This window comes from Saccopteryx bilineata, chromosome 4, assembly GCF_036850765.1.
Source record: "Saccopteryx bilineata isolate mSacBil1 chromosome 4, mSacBil1_pri_phased_curated, whole genome shotgun sequence".
Taxonomy (NCBI): Eukaryota; Metazoa; Chordata; class Mammalia; order Chiroptera; family Emballonuridae; genus Saccopteryx; species Saccopteryx bilineata.
Genome location: NC_089493.1, coordinates 117,297,372 through 117,322,049, shown reverse-complemented (window position 1 = coordinate 117,322,049; position 24,678 = coordinate 117,297,372). Strand labels below are relative to the sequence as shown.

Below are 24,678 nucleotides of genomic sequence, written 5' to 3'. Positions count from 1 at the left end.
TTATTTATAAATATATATGTATTTAAAGAACATTAGCATTTATATAGAAGTAGATTTTGCTCTATTATTTATTTATTTGGACAGAAACAGAGAGTCAGAGGCACAGATAGGGACAGACAGGAAGGGAGAGAGATGAGAAGCATCAATTCTTTGTTGCGGCATCTTAGTTGTACATTGACTGCTTTCTCATATGTGCCTTGACCAGGGGGCTACAGCAGAGTGAATGACCCTTTGCTCAAGCCAGTGACCTTGGGCTTCAAGCCAGCAACCTTTTGGCTCAAGCCAGCGACCATGGGCTCATGTCTATGAGCCCGTGCTCAACTAGCAACCCTGCATTCAAGCCGGCAACCTCAGGGTTTCGAACCTGAGTCCTCTGTGTCCCAGTCTGATGCTCTATCCACTATGCCACTGCCTGGTCAGGCTCTATTATTTTTTTTTATAAAAAAAAGAAATCCTACAGTTCAAAAATATTTTTACTCTTAATTTTACTTTTCTAATTGGAATTAAAATCTTAAGATGTTATGTTTTGTTTCTTTTGTGTTTTGAACTGTATTGCAGCGTTGTGTTTTTGTTTTTTGTTGTGAGAGGATGCAAGATAGTGAGGCAGACTCCCTCATGTGTCCCAAAATGTATCTACCCAGTCCCAGATAGGGTTGCTGATAAAACCGAGCTATTTTTAGTGCCTGAGATGGAGGCTTCATGGAGCCATCCTCAGAGCCAGGGGCCAGTGTGCTTGAATCAATTATAGCTGAGGGAGAGGAAGAGAGAGAGAAGGGGGAGAGGAGGAGAAGCAAATGGTCACCTCTCCTGTGTGCCCTGACCAGGAATTGAACCCGGGACTTCCACATGCTGGGTCAGTGCTCTACCACTGAACCAACTGGCCAGGGCCTGTTGTGTTATCTTGAATAACTAAGTGAAGAAACTAGGGTATTGAGAATTTAAGATTCAAATTGAAGAAAATATAGAGACAGAACTCTGAATTTTAGAATATTTGCTGTCATAGTCATTATATTATATTATTTTTCTTATCTCTATCCAATATTTAAATCCTTGGAAAAGAATTTTCAGCACCCCCTGACTGGTAGTAGCACAGTGGATAGTGTCAGTCTGTGACACTGAGAACCCAGGCTGGAATCCCTGAGGTCGCAGGCTTGAGCCTAAAGGTTGCTTGCTTGAGCAAGGGGTCACTGGCTTGGCTCAATAGTACCCCCCCCACACACACACACAAATTCACATATGAGAAGCAATCAGTGAACAACTAGAGTGACACAACTATGAGTTGATGCTTTTATCTCTCTCCCTTTCTCTCTTCATTAAAAAAAAAAAGAATTCTCAGCACTTTTTTTTTTTTAAAGATTTTATTTAGAAAGAAGAGAGAAAGAGAGAAAGGAGAGAAAGGAGAAAGGGAGGTGGAGGAGCCAGAAGCATCAACTTCTTGTTTGTGCCTTGACTATGCAAACCCGGGTTTCAAACCAGCGACCTCAGCATTCTGGGTCAAAGCCCTATCCAGTGCGCCACCAAAAGTCATACAGCACATTTTTTTCTGATTAGTCCTTTTTGTGCTATAGTATTTTCCTGGAAAAAGTTAAAATAACTGGAAGCTTCAGGAAACTTTATTCTTATTAAGAAAGAAAAACATTCAGTAAGCTGACATACTGACTTGTACTTATTTTACTTGTAAGCATTATCAGACAAAATTTAAATAGGTCTGCTAATTTATCAAGTCTTTTTGCAGTTTCCTGTTTTTACTTTTTTGGTCTTAAAAAGCATAGGCAAGAAATCCATTTTCCAGAACTATTTCCAATTATTTAAGGAAAGCAAATGATTCTCATCAGTATTGTCTTGTTTTCTAATTTGTCTTAGTTTGTAGCTAGTAAGTTTTTAGATGATCAAGCAGAACTTTCCCAAGAAGATGCAGAATGTGTTTCATCAGATGAAAGTGATGAGTCAGAAAATGAAGATTCCTCATTACTTGACTTCTTAAATGACGACACTCAACTTTCACAGGCCATAAATGGTAAATGATATACTTTGCTTCTTTTTGTTTTAACTTTCAATACTTTTAATGTGGTTGTAGTTAAATATTCTAGTTACTTTTCAAAGAACCTTTACTATAAAGGGAATTAAATTTGGTATGTGTGAAATATTTGGCAATTTTCAATAAAATTTTATAATTTTTACTTTCTTTTAGGTTTGATTGTTTGTAGGCTTTTGCTAATTTGCTTATTTCTCTCCAGAACCACCTAGCTAACCCAATGTCAGATGTTTAACATGTATTATTGCCTACTGTGTCCCTGGTACTTTGTGAGGTTTTGGGACAGCTATCTCAGAGAACTGAGTGGACAGAAATCTCTGCCCTTAACATTTGAATGGAAGAGACAAACGATATACATAATAATTAAATTATTTAGTATATTATAAGATGAAGTATTTATAGAGAAATGAAAAAGTTGAGTAAGATGAAGATTTGGAGTGACAGGGGTTTAGGGGTGTTACTAATGTATAAGCTGTAATTTTATATTAGGTACTGAGGCGTAGACCTCATTGAGAAGGTGACATTTCATCTAAGTCCAGAGGCGATGAAGAGTTTAGCAATGTGGATTGTGAAAACCACCTAAGACACAAAGCTAAATTTATTAAATTTGCCAGGGGAGATCTACTTTTGGTAAACATTCTGTCTATTCAAACAGTGCTTGAGCAGATCTCTCTTTTTTTTTTTTTTTCTTCCAAAAAATATATATATATTTAATTAAGTGAGATGTGGGGAGGCAGAGACAGATCTCCAAACCAGGATCCACTTGACAAGCCCCTACCAGGCAGTGCTCTGTGCAGCTGGGGCATAGGTCTGTTGCTCAGCAACCAAGCTATTTTAGCACGTGAGGAAAGGCCATGGAGCCATCCTCAGCACCCTGGGCCAATTTTGCTGGAACCATTGGAGCCATGTGTGTGGGAAGGGAAGAGAGAGAGAGTGATGGAGGGAGAGGGGTGGAGAAGCAGATGGTCGCTTCTCCTGAACAGAACTGGACTTCCACACACTGGGCGAGGCTCAGGCTGAGTGAACTGGCTAGGGCCCCAAAATTTATTTATTTTTTTATATTTTTCTGAAGTTGGAAACGGGGAGGCAGTCAGACAGACTCCTGCATGCGCCCAACTGGGATCCACCCGGCACGCCCACCAGGGGGCGATGCTCTGCCCATCTGGGGTGTTGCTCTGTGGCAACCAGGGCCATTCTAGTGCCTGAGGCAGAGGCCAAGGAGCCATCCTCAGCGCAAGGGCCAACTTTGCTCCAATGGAGCCTTGGCTGCGGAAGGGGAAGAGAGAGACAGAGAGGAAGGAGAGGGGGAGGGGTGGAGAAGCAGATGGGCGCTTCTCCTGTGTGCCCTGGCCGGGAATCGAACCCGGGACTCCTGCACGCCAGGCCGACACTCTACCGCTGAGCCAGCCAGCCAGGGCCTAGCCCCAATTTTTTTAAATAACAAGGTATAATCTGGCATTAGTTTTTATAGCCCTGGTTGGCCATCAGCCTCTTAGGTGCTCATGCTTCCAGTCCTTGGATCGTAGCTAATGTTTGTTGTGGCTGTGAGGGGTTCCTGGGATCTTGCCAAATGCTTGTATGCCTGTTGGCCCTTGTGAGGACCAGAAAGCAAGACGGTGCCACAGCCCCTGGGGGAGCCCAGGACCGGCTAGTGGAAGATGAGGATCTTGCCACCAGCCTTGAGGATGCGACTCTGCGCTCGACTGTTCAGTCGCGGCAGCTCCTGAAAACGCATATCGTAGGTGTAGTCCCTACAGCACCAGCAGGTTCGCCCTCCTGACCAGGACGCTTTCTCTGGAGCGTCCGGAAAAGGGACAGAGGCGGTCCTACTCATGAGCAACCTCTTAAGCACCATAAGGTTGAAGGTAGAACTGGTGTATCTGTCCAGAAACCTGTCCAGCTTGAGCAACAGCCTTAAGTAGATGTCCTGACTCTTGGCCCTCTTGCGCCAGTCTTCATTGTGGCGGATCTCGACTTCCATGATGGTGTCTTCTTCTGCACCACGTCTGGAGAGAGAGAACCAATCTTACACACAATATATAATAAGAGATGATTAGATTGGCTTTAGTAGAAACAGGAAAGATTTGTTGGGCTTCTCAGTGTTTTGATCTTTTACAGAACTTGCCATTTATTCTGCTCTTACAGTCCCAGATATGATCCAAGACAGCAAAGTTTCACAAGGGTCTATGACTTTAAAAGAAAAAGTTGTAAAGACAGTTTTCAGTGCTATGTTGTTAATGCTGATTGATTTGCAGAATAAGGTTTCTTAGTACTATCCCCTTGATACTCCTTAACAGAGTAGTGCTTGCAGGTTTACAGTGTAATCTGGTTGGAGAATGTGATGCGTAGATGACAACCAGTATAAAAATCCTGAGGCAGCATTGCACCTGGAACTGAGTGAGGGAGAGGGGAATGGTGGAAAGTGGGATCAGAGAGGTGATGATAGCCAGCTCATGATCTGGTTTATTCTAATAGTATCACTCTAGCTTCCGTGTTGAGAATGACTTCTAAGGGATCAAAGGTGGATGAAAGGACCATTTAAGAGGCCGTTGTTGTAATCCAAGCAATGGTAGTGGTTTTTATCAGGGTGGTGGCAGTGAGAGGGTGACAAAGATTGGATATGTACAGCTGACAATTTTCTGATGAATTCGAGAGAAAAAGAGCCAGTGGGCTTGGACAACAGGAGGGACGTAGTTGTTGCTTTGTGTTGCTGGGAGGCAGCCTGCGGAGCAGCTGGGATGAAGTGCAAGGAGATCTGAAACTCCAGGTTAGACTCAGTATGTTTGAAATATTTAGGATTTCAAAGGTTTTTTTTAACCATCAAATTCACATCTTTCCTGTTTCATTTCTTAAGTACTCTTTGTGACTTTATAAAATGAGAGGCATATGACTCTCACATGAATTATGCTTAGTGAAAAAGCTAGATTCAAAGGTTACGCATTGTACACTTTAATTTATGCAACATTCTGGAAAGGGTAAAATTATAGGGACATCACATAGAGTAGTGGTTGCTATAACAATGCATTTATCAAGACTCAGAACTATACCCTAAACAGGATGAATTTTACTGTGTGTACAATTATACCTAAAAAAGTCTATGAAACAAATGAAACAATAACTCTTAAATCTCTTTGATTTTGAGTCCTCTGAACAGTTAACTGTAAGGGTCTCACTAAGTTTGTAGGGATTTAGCACAAGTGAGGTGAATATCTAACAGTTGAAACTAGCTGTGGCCTGAAGATATTATTCAAAGAAAAATTTATACATCTTGTCTTTAAGTTTATACACTATAGTCTTTAAGTTAGCAGTTATCCCTCAAAATAATGTCAATTTAATTGCCCCAAAATGTAGTTTTTGCTTGACTGATAATTATTAAACATACATACTGTTGTCTGTGTAGCTTTCTGATGTTTTTGAACATGTGTTTTATTGAATACTTTCTATAAATCAGGTACAGTCCTAATGTCTTTGTATATATTTATTTTCTATGAAAAGACACTATCTTAATTTTCATTTGCAGAGGAGAGAGCTAGCTAAGGTAGAGAGCTTAAATAAATTGTCCATGATCATTCAACTAGATGGTCTGATTTCAAAGGTAAAACTTCACATTTTGAATTATTTTTAGACATCTTTTTATATATTAAATATCTTTTTGTGTAAACTACTTTACAAGATTTGAATTGTGAATTTGGAATAGGCCAACGTTAAATACTTCTATTTCATTTAAATAACTGCTATTTAAAATTTTTATTTATACAGATTCTGAAATGAGAGCTATTTACATGAAATCTCTGTGCAGTCCATTAATGAGCAATCGATACAAAATGGTCCATAAGAAGCATAACAACATAAACATTTTCTCACAGGTATGAACTCTAGGATATAGTAGAGAATTTTCTGGTGGTGATGGTAACATATGTTCCTGTTAAGAAAACCTTCATTTTATTTCTAAAACTGGACTATCAGAGCTAATTGGGATAAATTCTGCCCTGAGTCAGGAAAGTGGACTAAATGACATCTCAAAATTCCTTTTAGTCCTACATTGATCAAATTATTTTTTTCTCTAATTTGAGTGTTTTTTTTTTAAAGTAAAGAATATTTTTTTTTACTAATTGATTTTAGAGGGAGAGAGGGGGGAGAGAAAGAGAGAGGGGGAAGATATATTTATTTGTTGTTCCACTTAATAGTGCATTCATTGGTTGCTTCTTGTACGTGCCCTGACCAGGGATCAAACCCGCAGCCTTGGCCTATGGGGATAATGCTCTAACCAACTGAGCTATCCAGCCAAGATAAATTATTTTCTAAGAAGAATATTTAAAAGAGGTCTTGGCTAGCGGCTCACTGGATAGAGTGTCAGCTCGGTGTATGGATGTCCTGAGTTCAATTACTAGCCAGGGTACACAGGAGAAGCGACTGAATGCTTCTCGCCCCCATCCTCTCCCCCTTCTCTCCCTCTTCTGCTGTAGCCAGTGGCTTGAGTGGTTTGAGTGTGGCCCTAGGCACTGAGGATAGTTCTGTTGGAGTGTATCAGCCTCAGGCACTAAAAATAGCTCAGTACTTGAGCATTGGCCTCAGATGAGATTGCTGGGTGGATCCCTGTCAGGGTGCATATGCGAGTCTGCCTCACTATATCCCCACCTCTTGCCTTTAAAAAAAAATGAATATTTAAAGGAGTGAACAGAACTTTATTATCTACTAGATTTTTAATTTTTTTTATAAATGAGAGAAGAGCGTCGGCCTGGAGTGCAGGAGTCCCGGGTTAGATTCCTGGCCGGGGCACACAGGAGAAGCGCCTATCTGCTTCTCCACCCCTCCTTCCTCTCTCTCTCCCCCTCCCACAGCCAAGGCTCCATTGGAGCAAAGTTGGCCCAGGCACTGAGGATGGCTCTGTGGCCTCTGCCTCAGGTGCTAGAATGGCTCTGGTTGCAACGGAGCAATGCCCCAGATGGGCAGAGCATCACCCCCTGGTGGGCATGCCGGGTGGATCCCGGTCGGGTGCATGCGGGAGTCTGTCTGACTGCCTCCCCGTTTCCAACTTCAGAAAAATACAAAAAAAAAAAAAAGAAAATAAATGAGAGAGAGAGAGGGACCAGACAGGAAGGGAGAGAGATGAGAAGCATCAACTCTTAGTTGCAGCACTGTAGTTGCTCATTGATTGCTTTCTCATGTGTACCTTGATTGGAGGATGCCAGCCGAGCCAGTGACTTCTTGCTCAAGTCAGCGACCTTAGGCTTCAAGCCAGCAAGCAACCTTTGGGCTCATGCCAGCAACCAGGGGTCATGTGTATGGTCCCACATTCAAGCCAGCAACCCCACACTCAGGTGGTGAGCCTGCACTCAAGCTGATGATCTTGGGGTTTTGAACCTGGGTGCTAAGCATCCTAGACTGATGCTCTATCCACTGCGCCACTGCCTGGTCAGGCAAATTTTTAATTATTATATGTTGTCATATTTCTTTTGAAAGTTTATTTCATAAAAATTATAATTATTTTTCATTTATGGATAACATTTTTATATTAGTCTAATTTGTTTGTAAATTGCCATGTTCAGCTTGGTAATATGGTCATTCCCATCTGTGTACTTCCATTGTGTTCATTATATAGTGGTCATCACATTGTTTATAAGTTGCTGTTTGTTTTTTTGGCTACTTGGCCTAGACTGTTAACTTTTAGAGGGTAAATCATTATATTTTTATTCCCCAAGTCCCCACTTTCTTCCATAAAGAATATACTCAGTATATTTTAGAGTAAGTGAATTAATAAAGTAAGTGAAATAAATATTCATAAAGTGAAATAAAGATTCATAAAATACTTAAAGAGTATGTTAAATACATGCTAATTTTATGAAAGAAATATGTAATACTATTATTTGTATTTTAATTTTAGATTCCTGAGCAAGACGAAACCTATTTAGAAGATAGTTTTTGTGTTGATGAAGAAGAGTCTTGCAAAAGCCAGTCAAGTCAAGAAGAAGTGTGTGTTGATACTAATTTAATAACTGAAGATTGCTTTGCAAATGGGAGTAAAAAATATAAAACCCGACGTGCAGTAAAGTTGAAACAAATGAAGATGAGACAGAATTATACACATTCAAAAAAGAAATTATCCAGAATAATTTTACTGGATGATTCAAGTGAAGAAGAAAACAATGGAAATGATAAAAGGGAATCCAATATTTTGGTTAACCCAAGCACTGTTAAAAAGAGCAAACGACAGGACTGTTGTTTGAATTTAGTGCATTCTGCATCTTTCTTGAAGTCCAAGGACCATTCCAATCCAACGGTTAATCAGTTGCCAAAGCAGAGACAACAAATACTACCTAATTTAAAGGATATGGTTTCTGATGTCTCAGACTCCAAACCTCAGAACCGTAATAAAATTGAATCTATCTCAACATCATTTACTGCTGCTGATTCACAGAAAGACCATAGAAAACTTCCAATTCATTCAAAGGTATGAATCAAAGTGTAGAGGAAAAGCCTTCAGATGTTTGCCAAAGGTGTTTTTGTTTTGTTTTGCTTTCTTATTTTTTGTCTGTTTTGTGTTAAATAAAATAAAAATTATGCCTGACCAGGCAGTGGTGCAGTGGATAGAGCATCAGACTGGGACACGGAGGACCCAGGTTGGAAACTCCAAGGTCGCCAGCTTGAGCACGGGCTCATGAGGTTTGAGCAGGGCTCACCAGCTTGAGCCCAAGGTCGCTGGCTTGAGCAAGGGGTCAGTCGGTCTGCTGTAGTTCCCCAGTCAAGGCACATATGAGAAATCAATCAATGAACAACTAAGGTGTCACAAGGAACAACTGATGCTTCTCATCTCTCTCCCTTCCTGTCTGTCCCTATCTGGCCCTCTCTCTCTCTCTCTCTCTCTCTCTCTCTCTCTCTCTTTCTCTCTCTCTGTGACACACACACACAAAACTTACTGTAATTTCTTCGAGCCTCAGTTTCCTCAGCTGTAGTATAAGATAGTAATCCCAACGGTCATGGTAGGTAATATATGCACAGTACTTTGAAACCCAGTGAGGAGTGCTACCTATGTTTCTACTTTGTCATGCTCTAACCAAATAATAGATATAGGCTAGTAATACTTTGAGAATTGTAAAAAAATATGCACAATTTTAACAGAAATGTGTTTAAAAATTTCCTTTATATCTAATACTACAAATCCATATATAGTGTGAATTTTTTCACCTAAAATTAGAATGGGAAAGAATTTGAGATAAATTTGAGAGGACAGAACATCGACTAAATATCTGTTAAAAACCATTAGATATAGCCTGAGCAGTGGTGGTGCAGTGGCCAGAGCGTCTGCGTGGGACAGTGAAGGCCCAGGTTCGAAGCCCTGAGCTCACTGACTTGAGCAAGGGTCACTGGTTCAGCCAGACCTCTGAGTCAAGGCACATATGATAAGAAATCAATGAACAAGTCAAGTGCCACAGCTATGAGTTGATGCTTCTCACCTCTTTCCCTTCCTGTCTCCTCTCTAAAAAGAAGAACCCTTTAGATATTAAAAATGTTGACATTTATTTTGTAATGTATATTGCAAACAGTATTCCTTGTCAGTCATTTACCTTTTTGTTTTGTTTGTAATGGTTTTTGCTATAGGAAAATATTTTGCCATACTTTTTTATACAGTTCCAATTTTTTCTTTATAGTTTCTGACTTTAGTGTCATGTTTAGAAAGCCATTTTCTATTCCAAGATAAGTACATATTTCTAGTATTTTTTTTGTTTTTTAGTAGCCATTTTTTCCTTCATTATATTTTTTTGTTTTGAAATTGAACATTGAATGTTTTTTAAAGATTATTTCTGAGTAAACAATACTTCCATCTTTAGCTTAGGATGTATGAAGCTGGAGAAAGCATTGTTCCCATCCATATAACAAGAATATAATCTGGATAATCTACAAAATCACAAGTTTCTTTCTTTCTTTTTTTTTTTTTTTTTTTTTTTTCCATTTTTCTGAAGCTGGAAACAGGGAGAGACAGTCAGACAGACTCCCGCATGCGCCCGACTGGGATCCACCCGGCACGCCCACCAGGGGCGACGCTCTGCCCACCAGGGGGCGATGCTCTGCCCATCCTGGGCGTCGCCATATTGCGACCAGAGCCACTCTAGCGCCTGAGGCAGAGGCCACAGAGCCATGCCCAGCGCCCGGGCCATCTTTGCTCCAATGGAGCCTTGGCTGCGGGAGGGGAAGAGAGAGACAGAGAGGAAAGCGCGGCGGAGGGGTGGAGAAGCAAATGGGCGCTTCTCCTGTGTGCCCTGGCCGGGAATCGAACCCGGGTCCTCCGCACGCTAGGCCGACGCTCTACCGCTGAGCCAACCGGCCAGGGCAGTTTATTTCATTTTTATGGAGCTGAGTTTGCAGGGCAACCTGTTAGTCTGGTATCTGGGGAGAGACAGTGCCTTCAGTGAGAGACTTGCTGATTTGGGACAGTCACTGGGCACTGCGATCTGGTAAGAAGAATTCAGCTAAAACTAATGAATCGCAAAAGGCAATTGGACTAGTGTGGGCAGTTGGAACCCCTGGGAGTTGCAAACAGAAGGAGAATTTGCAACCACTCATGGACCCTTCACAGACTCATCAGGTGTTCACAGGAAAGAGAATCAGAGGCGGCTTTCTCCTGCTGCAGGCATTGGGGAAGTGACCAACAGTTACTGTGGTAAAGGCACCAAACCTCACCTGACTCCTCCCCTTCCCGCTATGGAACAAAAAGCTTTATTTAAGCTTTAAGCTATTAGGAACAGAGCAGCAAACCATGTAGCCCTTAGGGCCCAGGTAAAGACCCTTTGCATATCTAGAAAGGGAACAACAAAAAAGGTGTCAGGAAGTATCCTGGGCCTAAAACATGAGATTTCCAGTCCGTAGGAGGCAAAGCAGGATGCGTGTTCCACGTCAGACCCAGCGACACAAGTCCTGCCTAAGAAAGGCTGAACTGGTACAATAGAAAATACCTCCCTTGTCAGACCCCCCCCTTCTCCAAACATGAGGCTCCCAGTGCTCCTTCCAGCCAGGCTAGCAAACACTTAGTAACAAAAGCAGTCTACTGACTGGAACAGTGTGGGGAGAGAAGCTTTCCGAGGCTCATAGAGAAGACCTAAAACTGAGGGAACATTTTAAAAAATCATCTGGCAACCCAGCCCCCACCCTAAATATAAAGTAACACCATCAAGTTTAAAGCCTCTGGTTGTACCTGGAGTAATCAAGCAATCAGAAAACCCAAACCCATCTCAGTTCTTCACTAGATTTACTCACCCCACACAATAAGGCCTAACAAAAGGCATACATATTTCTGGGCATAAATACTATTTACCTAAATTACTGCTGTCTTACACTACATGTTGGGCTTTCAACCGAAAGTTACAAAGACATAGAAGGAAGAAGATTAAAAAAACACATTCTTAAGAACCAGACTTTAATATGATCAGAATCAGACAGGGAGTTTAAAATAGCCAGGATTAATATGTTAAAGGCTATAGTGGAAAAGTAAAACAAAAGTGAATGAATAGATAAAGAATATCATCTGAGAAATAGAAAATACAAAGAACAACAAAGTAGAAATGCATGGTAAGAGAGATGAAGAATGTTTTCAGTAGGCCCATCAGTCATGGAAAGGATTAGCAAATTTAAAGCAAGGTCAGTAGAAATTACCCAGCCTAAAACAATAAGAGTGAAAAATCAAATGGAGCACCCCAAAGCTGTGGGACTGTGTCAGTAGTCTACATACATGTGATCAGAATTAGAAGTGAGAACAGGGCAAGAGATATATAGGAACCAGCAGTGGCTAAGAGTTTTCCAAAATTAAAGAACATTGGTATATAAGTACAGCTAGTGCTCAACTTACAACCACGATTGGTTCCGACAGACTGGTCGTAACACGATTTGGTCATAAGTTGAGTAGGCTATATGTACAGTACTGTGAAATGATGTTATGAAAATCTTTAAGTCATATTTTATCATAATTTTCTTTCATTATTGTGATATATCATAATTTTCTTTGTTCATTTTATGCCATTTGTATCATCTCTACACCATTTTGTTTCTTATTTTTACATTCGTCAGGTTTAAGTAAAACACTGCATTACCAGTACAACTGGTTTAATATTTGCAAAGACAGTTTTCTCTTGGTAGACATCTTGGGAGGGGTTTGATGAAAAATATGCAAGACACAAAACACAAATTGCTGTACCGAGTCTGGGATAACAGCTGAAATGGTGCACGTGGAGATGGTAGTGCTGCCGGAAGCTGGTCCACACTGTCGTAGGCCCAGCTGGGCAACGCTTGCGCTGCCAGACGCGGAGCAGTCGTGGCTAGCGATTGTGATCATAAAGTCGAATGGTTGTAAGTTGCATAGGTCGTAAGTCGATCAATATTTGTATCTAAACCTCTGTTTTCACTAATTTTGGGAAGTGATTCCACCTATGAGTAGGATTACTAGGCCATATGGTAATTTTGTGTTTAACTCTTGGAGGAATCACCAAATTGTTTCCCACAGTGGCTATACCATTTTATATTCCCACAAGCAATGCCTGTTTCAGTTTTTTCACATTCTCATAACACTTTTTCTTTTTTTGTTTTAAATTGTTACCATCCTACTAGGTGTGAAGTAGTGGGTTGGTCTTTCATCTACATAGACACTTTGGTCATGTTGAAGGAAGAAGAAAGTATCAGTAAAGAATATCAACTTCAGGTTTATGGTGCTAATGCATATTTAACCTGATTGTGATGATGTTTCTTACTTTTTCAGGTTGGTAGCACTGTGGAGGATTCTAACACTTCATTTGCTTACTGTTCTGATTCAAGACATTTGGCTGGCACACACGCTTCTCTTGGATTCCCACAGGGCGACCAAAGAACTTGTATTCTTGTAGATAGTCGTGAAATCACTTCTGGTTCAGAAATAATTTCTTCCCTAAGAGCAATTCATGGCTTTCAAGTAGAGGTTTATCCTCTTAACGGTTGTGATTACATTGTGAGTAACCGCATGGTGGTGGAAAGGAGGTCCCAATCCGAGATGTTAAACAGTATTAACAAAAGCAGCTTCATTGACCAGATCCAGTACCTACAGAGCATGTTTGAAAGAATATGTGTAATTGCGGAAAAGGACAGAGAAAAAACAGGTTTGTATTTTTTTTTTTTTTTGTATTTTTCTGAAGCTGGAAACGGGGAGACAGTCAGACAGACTCCCGCATGCGCCCGACCGGGATCCACCCGGCACGCCCACCAGGGGCTATGCTCTGCCCACCAGGGGGCGATGCTCTGCCCCTCCGGGGCGTCGCTCTGCCGCGACCAGAGCCACTCTAGCGCCTGGGGCAGAGGCCAAGGAGCCATCCCCAGCGTCCGGGCCATCTTTGCTCCAATGGAGCCTTGGCTGTGGGAGGGGAAGAGAGAGGCAGAGAGGAAGGGGGGGGGGTGGAGAAGCAAATGGGCGCTTCTCCTATGTGCCCTGGACGGGAATCGAACCCGGGTCCCCCGCACGCCAGGCCGACGCTCTACCTCTGAGCCAACCGGCCAGGGCCAAGTTTGTATTTTTTTTAATTAATTGTGTTTACATAGATTCTAGGGTCACCCCAAATGCATCCTCCCTCTCCCATATTCCCCTCAACATCTCCCTTGCCCTCCCCATTTTCCTTCAGGTTTATCCCATCCAGTCATCCCCTTTCCCTCTGTCCTCTTTTCCTCTGGTCCCTTTGATCCCTCCTCTGTCTCAATTCCGTTCCTTAGTTCACATTATTCCTTGGATTCCTCAAATGAGTGAGGTCATATATTTTTCTTTCTCTGCCTGGCTTATTTCACTTAACATAATAGTTTCCAGGTCCCTCCATATTGTTGCAAAAGGTAAGATTTCCTTCTTTTTCGTGGCCCCATAGTATTCCATTGTATATATGTACCACTACTTTTGTATTTTTAAATGTTTTTGTTTATAAGGCTGTAAAGGAACTTGACTGTAGTTCATTCTTCCATTGGCAGGGTGTGGGAAGCTCTTATACCTGATTCATGAATGTCATTTCATACTGACGTGATTTTTTCAATTTAAATGCAGTTTATGATAATTGACAATTGAAGGGTGATACATTGAAGGCAAGTGACACAATCTAGTCTTTCTCAGGAGACCTAGAAAGGATGAGGGCAATGATGGGGAACAGGATTAGTAGGAATTGGCAGAATTACTCTTAAGTTGACCAACTTCTTGGTTACTGGACAATTAGGTAGTGATGCTTTTTATTGATATTATAAATATGAGAAGCAATAAATTTAAGAGAAGCAGTCGATTTTAGTGACAAGGTATTCTGAACACATTGAGTTCTCAATGGGTCATTGAAATGGATGCCTAGGATGCATATGGGAATGCAGGATTGGAGCTTCATTTGGGAAACTTCTATTGGGAGCCCCTGAGAATAGTGAAAAGATCATGGGATAAGGAATCAGAAGATGCACTGAATTCTGGTATCTTGATGGCTGATGTTGCATTGAAAAATCACTCCCTCTGAGGAGTTAATATACTTGTTTTGTTCATCTTGTGGATGTTATGAGGATGAAGTGAAATCATGTAGGTAAAAGCTACTATGGAAGAATTCAAGAATTACATAGCAAGTGAAAGAAAATAATGTAGTTTATGTAAAACGTTAGTTTGGTAATTGAACAATGTACATTTTTATCTCCATATTGTCACTGGTGCACCATGTGATCTTGGATAAGTAACTGTCTTTCTACTTTTTGGTTCTTTTATTTTTTAATTTGACAAGTAAGGGCTTTATATTAGGTGATCTGTTGGGCCTTTAGTGCTAAAATTCTATAATTTCATCTTTGGCAACATCTCCTTTAAAAAGGAAGTATATTTGGAATAAAGACAAAAGTAATGTGGCAAAAGATATGGGAAAAAAAGTTTTTTTTTGTATATGAAGAAAACCCCCTCCTAAAAAATATATATGGGCTAAATATGGAAAGAAAATAAATGGGAATGGTAGGGAAATAAATTAATAGGCAAGACATAAAGGTGTTATGTTAAAGGTGACATAAAAATGGGTATGCAGAATGTTGTTATTCTTGGAATAAATATATCTTATATCAGTTAAATCAGTATTTCATCAGTGCTAGCATTATGAAAAATTCTATTAGCGATGAGTAATGTGGCCTTGGTTTTTAGGAATGAATTATCCAGAAGTATAAGCTCTTCCCTGCCTACTCACCTTCCTATGTTGATTCCAATTCACGTCACGACCGTCATAAAAACTGGTTTCCACATTTTATCTCAGATGCTTGACAATCATTTTAAATCTTTAGCTGGGCCTGACCTGTGGTGGCGCAGTGGATAAAGCATCGACCTGGAAATGCCGAGGTCACCAGTTCGAAACCCTGGGCTTGCCTGGTCAGGGCACATATGGGATTTGATGCTTCCTGCTCCTCCCCCTTCTCTTTCTCTGTCTCTCCTCTCCCTCTCTCTCTCCTTTCTAAAATGAATAAATTAAAAAAAATTAAATCTTTAGCTGTAAGGTTTCTAATTAGCCTAAATGATGTGGTACTAGTTTCTGTAATGGTGTAGATCTTGGGATTTTAATAATATAGAGTATTAATGATTCTAGTTAATGTAAGTTACTAAGGTTTGCATTTTCCTAAATATGAAATACTTAGGAGACACATCCAGGATGTTTAAGAGAACAAAGCGCTATGACAACCTGCTGACTACCTTAATTGGTGCTGGAATTCGAATTCTTTTCAGTTCCTGCCAAGAGGATACTGCAGATTTGTTAAAGGAACTGTGTTTAGTGGAACAGAGAAAGAACGTTGGTATTAAGGTTCCAATGGTGAACAGAAATAAATGTGAAACACTTCAGTTTTATCTAAGTATTCCCAATATAAGTTATATAACTGCAATAAATATGTGTCACCAGTTTTCATCTGTAAAAGAGATGACCAACAGGTATGTCTGTTTTCTTTTTAAATGATTACTTTTAAATGATTCTTAGAAGCATTTCATAGAAATTTTAATATATTTTTTGAAAAAGTTATCTGTTATAGTATTTCATTCCGTAGAGACTTTTTGCTTGCCAAACATGTAACAGACACTGAATGAAGCTGAAGACATTCATGGTTGGGGGAGGAAGACAAGCATTGCCTTTGAGCAACTTAGAGCTCAATCGGGAACGATGGCATTTACATTGGCTGTTGCATTCTTGGATGTTTAGCTCTGTAACTAGAACAATATTCAAGATGAACATTTGCTAGGTTTTGATTATTACGTTGCTTGAAAAGGAAGATTTTAGAAAATATGTTAATTGAACTAAAGGCCTGTGTAAGAGGTTGAAATTATTGTTAAATATAGGGAATAAGCTTTCATTTTATTTAATGCTGAAGACATTAACTGGATGTAGAATGCTTAAGAGATGATTTTCTTAAAGGCTTTTTATATTTGGGGTTCTTTAGCAAGATAATATTAAAAGTCCTAGTGTAAAGTTTTTCAGTTTAAAGTGCAAGTGAGGCCTGACCGGTGGTGCACCATGGATAGAATGTGTGCCTGGAACGCTGAGGTCCCAGGTCCAAAATCCTGACATTGCTGGCTTGAGCCCCCCCATCAAGGCACTTATGAGCAGCAATCACTGAACAACTAAAGTGAAGTGACTACAAGTTGAGGCTTCTCTAAAAAAAATAAAGTGAAAGTGAGTTTATTAGTGAAACAGGGAGATGGGCTACTTCACTGCAGTCATGTAATGTTTTTCTTGGTCTAATTTATTTCAGCTCACCTCAAGAAATCTCCATGTATGCACGAGTAAATCATCAAAAGGCCGAGGAGATCTATAGATATATTCATTCTGCATTTGACATGCAGCTGTTACCAAATGGTCTTAACCAAAGGTAGACTGAAATCTGATGCATGATCAGACTGCTCAAGGTGTGGTTATCAGACAACTCGTACGAGACTAAATGCACTTCAATAATCATTGCTGTGGTTTTTGACTATCAGTTTAAAATATGAGAACATTTCCATATCTATTTTATATTGTGTATATTGTTTGTATAGGTTATATATTTTTAAAAATCTGATGTTTGGCAATCATTTAACGACTAAGAAACTTTGTTGAATAAAAAGGTTGTTGAAGGTGTTAAGAAAATGAGTTTGAGATGTATTTTGAATTTTTTCCAAAGGTTTTTGCACTATCATTGTCATTTTTTAGCATGTATGGGTTTAATGTGAGATAAATGCCCCAGGAACTAGGAAATGTAGGAAGTGTAACTGAATGTTTATTTTACCAAATGTGACCCAATCAAGTAGTCAAATCTTAGTATAAACTCCAACCTACACCACTTTTGTTGTTGAAATATCATATTCAAAGAACTGATATATGGGCTGGGACTTGGAAAATTTCTTTTTATAGATGAGCTCCTGAATGTGGACTTTCACTGTGACCCACTGTTGTGTATGCTCTTCGTGTTATAAGATGGCTCCGTGTTTTTACCTGCAGCAGCAGTGGCCCTTTCTTCAGCCTAGTGCTAACACAGCCTTTAATTTTGGCCACCCCCCTTTACAGTCCTTTATTCTCTGGGTGCTTTTCCTGTTACATTGTTGAGTTTCTGAACCAGCCTCACAGTGGAGTGCTTTTCTTTTCGTTTTTGTTTTAAGCAGAACCCTTTTCTTACCTTAGACTTGGCAGGGACTTCAGAGCTTATGTAATTGAAATTGCTTTTTCTCTTTCCTTTCTTACCAGATAAAAGTGAGGCCCAGAAACAAGTGACTTATGGAAATCTAGAACCAGAGCAGAGGAACTAAATAGTTCTTTTTTGATAAATAGTATTAATTGTGAATTTAGTGCCTTTGGGATAGTATAAATTCTCATTTCTTATAAAAGCATCTCATCTCTTATTTCTGTTCAATAATTATCAAGGCCAGAGAGAACAGAACTCCCTAAGTTAACTGGCTGATAGCAGTCCTCAGTACTGTATCTTAGGTTTAGTTCATCCTTCAGTATCTTGCTCTGCTGTAATGGACCGGACTTTCTGATCATTTCTCATGATTTTTGTCAGTAGGAGGAAGAAAGGGCTCTCTTTCTGGTTCCAGTTTGCCATCTTGCTCTTCTCCTGAAGCAGTGGCAGCAGTACAGCGTGTGTGGGTGACGAATGTGGGGTACTCTGCCCCAGCTGTTTGCGAGAATCATGCAGTTCCTCCACAGCCTCACAGACCCGGGCTGATGACCACATTCGCCTTGCAGCACCTCCATGCAGACACCAATGTGCCCAGATTTGATGTCCACTCATCAGACAAAATATTTCATAAAGTAACATGGTGTAAGGGATAAAGCTAGAGCAGTGGTCCCCAACCTTTTTCGGGCCACAGACCGATTTAATGTCAGAAAATATGTTTCACGGACCGGCCTTTAGGGTGGGATGAATAAATGTATCACGTGACCGAGACAAGCGTCAAGAGTGAGTCTTAGACAGATGTTAACAGAGGGAAATCTGGTCAGTTTTTAAAAATAAAACATCGTTCAGACTTAAATATAAATAAAACGGAAATAATGTAAGTTATTTATTCTTTCTCTGCGGACCGGTATCGGTCCGCAGCCCAGGGGTTGTGGACCACTGAGGTAGAGGATTTCATGTATTTATGCCTGCTGCATAGAAAGCTCTCTCCATAGTTAAGCTGCAAGAGCTCTTGTTGGTAGCACTTAACTATCAACCCTATTTACTGACTATCAGATCATCTTATTGATAGGGTTGCAGGCGGGGTCCATGACCCCCTCCTCCCCTAAGTAGATGAATGGATATTAAAAGACTGGACATTCCAGATCCCCTCCCCCCAGACATCCGGATTGATTTACCCGGGTGTGGAAGGTCCACTAGCATACTTAAGGTTAATCCTTTTTTCCCCAGTAAGGACTACCAGCCCCCACCCTCGAATCCCCTATTCAACCCTACCAGTTAGAGCACCAGTTGCTGACCTCCACCTTAGAGGAGTCAGCTGGCAGATGACCCCCTAATAACCTTTTCTCGCCTGAACTTGGGTGTCCTCCTTCAGCTGACCTTATACTTAATAATTTTCTTTGAGCCCTTAAAGTCTTCCTCTTCCACTTTTAAGTCACCTTCGGAGGTTACCTTAACCTCTACTAATTTATCTTACGGCCCGCTGGAAAGAAATGGGACTAACCTGAAACTTGGCAGGTAGGACACAAGGGTACACAGTAGTTCTGATAGGACACAGGGAATATGGGGAGTGGGGGAGGGTCACACTTTGGTTTGTGTCAAGTCTGTGCTAGTTCAAAATTCTTTGTGATTCAGCAATTTCACTACCTTCTAACTTCTCAAGCAGTATTTGCATCCAGCAGCACGGTATTATACTAATATTGGCGACTTGAGTGCTACAACTCTCTCTTAGAGCCACTCTAAAATGACTTTCATTTGTTCCATCCCACATCTATCTGTCAAGTCTTTGTGGCAGAAACAGCATACTAGTTTAAAGAAGAATAATCTCAGTCTAACTACACTATTTTAAATGTCATGTTTCTGTAAATCCTCTATTATATGACTGCTGATTACTACTCACTAAATTCTTAAGACACAAGAAAATGTATTTTTACTACAAGTTATGGGGGGAGATGACAACAAAATACAAATATTATAAAAGCAAACTAATTTTATTGGAACAACCTAACTAGAGAGAAGGCTGAGTGAACATGTACTATAACCAGAGGGGAATATTCTATGTCAAATTTTAAAACATAATAGAAGAATAAGCTAAAAAGTTAATTTTCCTAAAAGAGCTATCTGAATGGAAAACAATGTTTATTATGATATATTAACTTGACTCTGTACAATGCTAGACCTATTGAATGTTTGCCTTTTTAATACTGAGACCAAAGTTAAGCTATGCCTGCATATGTAAATAAGGCTTAAGAATGCAACAGCATCTGTTCTCAGATTCTAATACTAAAAAAGCAATAAATTAAAATTTATATAGGTTCAACAGTTATGCCAATCACAGTTTTAAGAAAAACAGTCAAGAGAAAAGAAAACATATCAATAACATATAATGTAAATATATCAACTCTGGTTTTTATACCAGATGGTGAGAAATGCTAACTTAAAAATGTTCATGAATTTAGTAGCTATCAGTACAATCTATCTTATTTTCCCCAACCTCCATCCACCCTTAAGGATAGGAACATTTTCTTGAAAGCTTTTTAAAAACCCAGTTTGGAACATGATTTTCTTAGACTTACACGCTTATGAGAGACCTTTTATATATATTTTAACATAGCAAAAACAAATTTAGAAATATCTATAAAGCAAGCAAAACAATTTTTCCTATATTTTTAGTAAGCAGCAGCAATGAGGAATATTCTATAGTATCTTTAACTTTGAATACAAACACAAAAATCCTTTGAAAAAGACAATTTCAAAAGAAGCTACATTATAAAAATATATGCACTCCAAATGAAGGTACAGATAACTGCTTCTTGATAAAAATACTGGAAATATGTCATTTTTACTATGCAGAATCAGAGTTCGAAAAATAATAATCTTTCTCTTCTTCATCCAGAGATTCCATGGCATTAGTGAAAAGTTTTCCAATATTAGAGCTTTCTCCTAAGAAGAGTTTAGTAGAAAAGATTAATATATATATGAATCTATTTAAACACTTTATTTATTGATTTTAGAGAAAGAAGAGAGAGAGAAAGGAGATGGAGGAGTGGGAAGCATCAACTCAGTAGTTGCTTCTAGCATGTGCCCTGAACCGGGCAAGACTGTAGTTTTGAACCAACGACCTCAGCATTCCAGGTCGCTTGCTTTATACACTGTGTCACCACAGGTCAGGCAATTAATATTTTTCTAAGTAACTTCAATTTTAGTGAAGAAAACAATAAGAAACCAAATGGTAGGTCTGCCCACTTGAGAGCAGTTAATTTTAATACTATGTTAATAAAGAGACTATAATAGAACTGAGCTACAAAAGATAGAGGTGCATCATTACCTTTGTTAAATGGGATTTTTTTTCTTGCTGTTGGAGATGAAAAATCACTTTCAACCTACAAAAGAATTTGTATTTATAGCAAAATGGTAGCTCCTGTGAAGCCTGCCTTAAACCTAGACAAAATTAAGCATGCTTTATCCCCAGAGGACTTGTAATAACACCTAATCACATAATTATCCGTGAAGTATCTAATTCTTTTTCTTTTTAAAATTAACTTTAAAGAGAGAGAAACATCGATTTGTTCTTCCACTTATTTATGCATTCGTTGGTTGATCCTTGTATGAGCTCCAACCAGAGATCAAACCTGCAACCTTGCCATATTGGGACGATGCTCTAACCAGCTGGGCTACCTGGCCAGGTTTTAATTTTCTTTTAAGTTGAATTTATCTGTGGCAAGAACCATGACTCATTTAGTGTTGTTTCCCATATTACAAACCGATGCAACAGCAGTTAAAGGATAGTATAGAAGACTCTGAAAGCTGCTAAAATCTATTAAGTTCTTATTTCATGACATTATACTAATAAAGATTTTAAAATTCTCTGTACTCTAAAATGTTGGCTACAATGGTAATTTATAGTGTAAGCTTTAAGTGTATAATGTATGCTTACATACATGAGTGCTTTTTGAACTATACATGAGTGCTTTTTGAACTATTGGCCATAACTAGTTATCTTTAAAAACTGAAAAGGAACAGAAGAGAAAAAGTATGACAGTATATCCACTATGCTAAGGGGAATCTTTTTGAAGGAAACTTCTGAAATACAAACTGGTATTCATAGACTGTGATGTAAATGTATTTTTTTTCCTGTGAAATGAGTCAAACCATTATTACATCTTTAACCTTTCAAAATCATTTGGTGAGATAACCAGTATCATCATGACTCCTGGGTCATACCATACATGAATAAAATGAGATTAGAAAGCTCAAGAACTTGCTTTGTTATAAAGCTGGTATGGGGAGTCAGACCTTGACATCAGAGTTTTTAACACTAAATCCTTTGCTCTTTCTATCCTCACAAACTGGCTATAAAATATTAATCTATGAAGAAATGGGACTAAATCACAGAGATTCTAGTTTGGTGGCTCAAATTACAACTCATTGAGAAAACAACAATGGAGAACAGACTGACAGCTGTTAGGACTGGAAGGGGCTGGGTGAAAAAGGTGGAGATTAAAAAAACCTCATAGACACAGACAACAGTGTGGGGATTACAAGAGGGAAAGGGTCGAGGAGGTAGAAGAGGGTAAAGGGGGATAAGTGATGACAGAGGAGAGCTGGCTTGGGGTGGGGACCACACAGTACAATATATGGACAATATGTTACAGAGTTGTACACCTGAAACCTGTATAATTTTATTAACCAAAGACACCTCAATAAAAAAATTTAAAAGCAAACAACAAAAGTTAATATGATGTCAGAAATACAGAGAAATAAGTTTTTGATAGGAAAGGTCCTTCCACATATATTCATATAAACTTTTCTCATTTTGCAGAGAACAGTGCACTAGGGCCTTGCTACTACTCAGTCTGGTCCGTGGATCAGCAGCAGGGGCATGCAGAATCTCAGATCTATTGGATCAGAACCCACAGTTTAACAAGATCATCCCGAGCTGACTCCCATGCATATTAAAGCTTGAGAAACACTAGTCAAGGCAACCCAACTGTTTACTGGGAAAACAGATTAGAAGGCAAGTCTTTCTCCCTGTGTTAAGGTGATTCCTGGTTCTTAGCAACAAACCAAAACTTCAATTGCATAAGGAATGTAGGACTGGAAAGGGGGAATCTAAGAAACACCAGGAAGGAGTCTGCCTACATCCTCAGTTAACAGAACAGATTTCTTTTTTTTCAAAAATTTGGTGTCCAGGCTGATTTTAAACCAAGATCACCAGAAGTAATCATTTCCTGTAGACAAGTTAAGCACATAAAGATTAGATATGATTTATTAATCCCAAATTTAGTTTAAAGACCCCTGAGGGGAATTTTACTCTATCAAGTGTACAATATAAATATTTCAACATGGGTGGGCGGGTGGTGGTGGGGAGGTGGCCATAACCTCTTCAGAAGGAATACATCTTTAGGGAAAAAAAGGCAGTTATTACCCATTCTACTACATCCATAAACTATAATTCTCTAAGATTACCTATTTACTTTGAGGAAATCAAGAGTGAATTAGCTTTTCCAGAATACTTGTACATTTATCTGGATGTAAGTTACCCAAAATAAAGTCAAATTAAAAATTTAAAAATTCAAGAGGATAAAGGACTCTTAATTTTTTATCAAAGGGAAACATTATTAAGGCAACTTTGAGTTAAAATTTTTTTCTGTAAATATTTTAAGTCTTGATCTATATCTATCTATATATATATGTATAAATTAAGTAGCTGAATCTGAAAAATATTTGAAACCATTTTGAAACTACATGGGATTTGATGAAATTTCCTTTTTTTTTTTTTTTTTTCCATTTTTCCAAAGCTGGAAACGGGGAGGCAGTCAGACAGACTCCCGCATGTGCCCGACCGGGACCCACCCGGCAAGCTCACCAGGGGGCAATGCTCTGCCCCTCTGGGGTGTAGCTCTGTTGCATCCAGAGCCATTCTAGCGCCTGAGGCAGAGGCCACAGAGCCATCCTCAGCACCCGGGCCATCTTTGCTCCAATGGAGCCTCGCTGTGGGAGGGGAAGAGAGAGAGACAGAGAGGAAGGAGAGGGGGAGGTGTGGAGAAGCAAATGGGCGCCTCTCCTGTGTGCCCTGGCCGGGAATCGAACCCGGGACTCCTGCACGCCAGGCCGACGCTCTACCGCTGAGCCAACTGGCCAGGGCCAAAATTTCTTATTCTACAACAATCATAACTCAATTAGTTTAGATTATTCTCCAATCATTGAACAGATATGCTTTTATTCCTTGCCTGAAATGTCCTCCCCTGACCTGTATGTACTTTCCTACCCTATTTGAATGAGAATTCTTATGATTCTCACTTTCCTCAGATGCTTCAGTCTATCAATTGCCATCTGTAATCCTACAGCATTTATGTACTTACTCACAGACTCGTATTATGAATTACTTGTATTAGCTTATAAGCACCTTGAGGGCAAGGTCTGTCACATAACTTGGAACTCCCACAATCTACCATATATTATAGTTATTCAACAGATACGCATTGAATAAATCAAGTTTAAAGAATAAAAATACTTAACTGTTTTTTTCTTGATATTGCCCCAGACAATGCCACCTTTATGGTTATGCGTTTTTTGCATATGAAAAACATATTTATCACAGTCATTCCTGTTTCAATACAAAAAAATTACAAGTCAATATTAATTACCATACTTTTATCCACAAGTTGAACAGCAATTGACAAAATATGTGTTTCAATCTTTAAAAAGTGTATTTATTTATTGTTCATTGTCCTATTTGTACTCTTTTCTGTTTCTTTCGTTGTTGTTTTTTATTCAGTGAGAGGAGGGGAGGCAGAGAGACAGACTCCTGCATGCACCTTCCCAAGGATCCATCCAGCAAGCCCATTAGGGGGCGATGCTCTGCCCATCTGGGGCATTGCTGTTTCTCAGCAATGAAGCCTCTTCTTAGCACCTGAGGCAGAGGCCATAAAGCTATCCTCAGCACATGGGGCCAACTCACTTCAATTGAGCCGTGGCTGCAGGAGGAGGAGGAGAGAGAAAGAAGC

At 39.6% G+C, this 24,678-nt stretch overlaps 2 protein-coding genes and 1 pseudogene across 4 annotated transcripts in view; 1 reads left to right on the top strand and 2 right to left on the bottom strand.

The window, feature by feature from the left end:
* The window catches only part of FANCM (FA complementation group M), an 85,626-nt gene extending 68,542 nt beyond the window's left edge, over positions 1–17,084 (top strand). Inside the window, exons 18-23 of the mRNA XM_066277812.1 lie at positions 1,864–2,017; positions 5,795–5,901; positions 7,920–8,486; positions 12,780–13,152; positions 15,665–15,953; positions 16,769–17,084. Coding sequence (XP_066133909.1) covers positions 1,864–2,017; positions 5,795–5,901; positions 7,920–8,486; positions 12,780–13,152; positions 15,665–15,953; positions 16,769–16,889 — 1,611 coding nt within the window. The 3' untranslated portion in view covers positions 16,890–17,084. The remainder of the gene's footprint in view (positions 1–1,863; positions 2,018–5,794; positions 5,902–7,919; positions 8,487–12,779; positions 13,153–15,664; positions 15,954–16,768) is intronic.
* Positions 3,520–4,016, bottom strand: LOC136333959 (large ribosomal subunit protein eL18 pseudogene; annotated as a pseudogene).
* Positions 17,085–19,667: 2,583 nt separating the features above from the next.
* Positions 19,668–24,678, bottom strand: part of MIS18BP1 (MIS18 binding protein 1) — a 65,497-nt gene continuing 60,486 nt past the window's right edge. For 2 of the 3 annotated variants that reach the window (XM_066277809.1, XM_066277810.1), the window contains exons 15-16: positions 20,997–21,051; positions 19,668–20,611 (exon numbers count right to left, since the gene is read on the bottom strand). In XM_066277809.1, the coding sequence (XP_066133906.1) occupies positions 20,366–20,611; positions 20,997–21,051 (301 nt within the window). In that variant the 3' untranslated portion in view covers positions 19,668–20,365. Of the gene's footprint in view, positions 20,612–20,996; positions 21,052–24,190; positions 24,279–24,678 lie in introns of all 3 variants that reach the window. The other variant, XM_066277811.1, reaches the window with a different exon arrangement.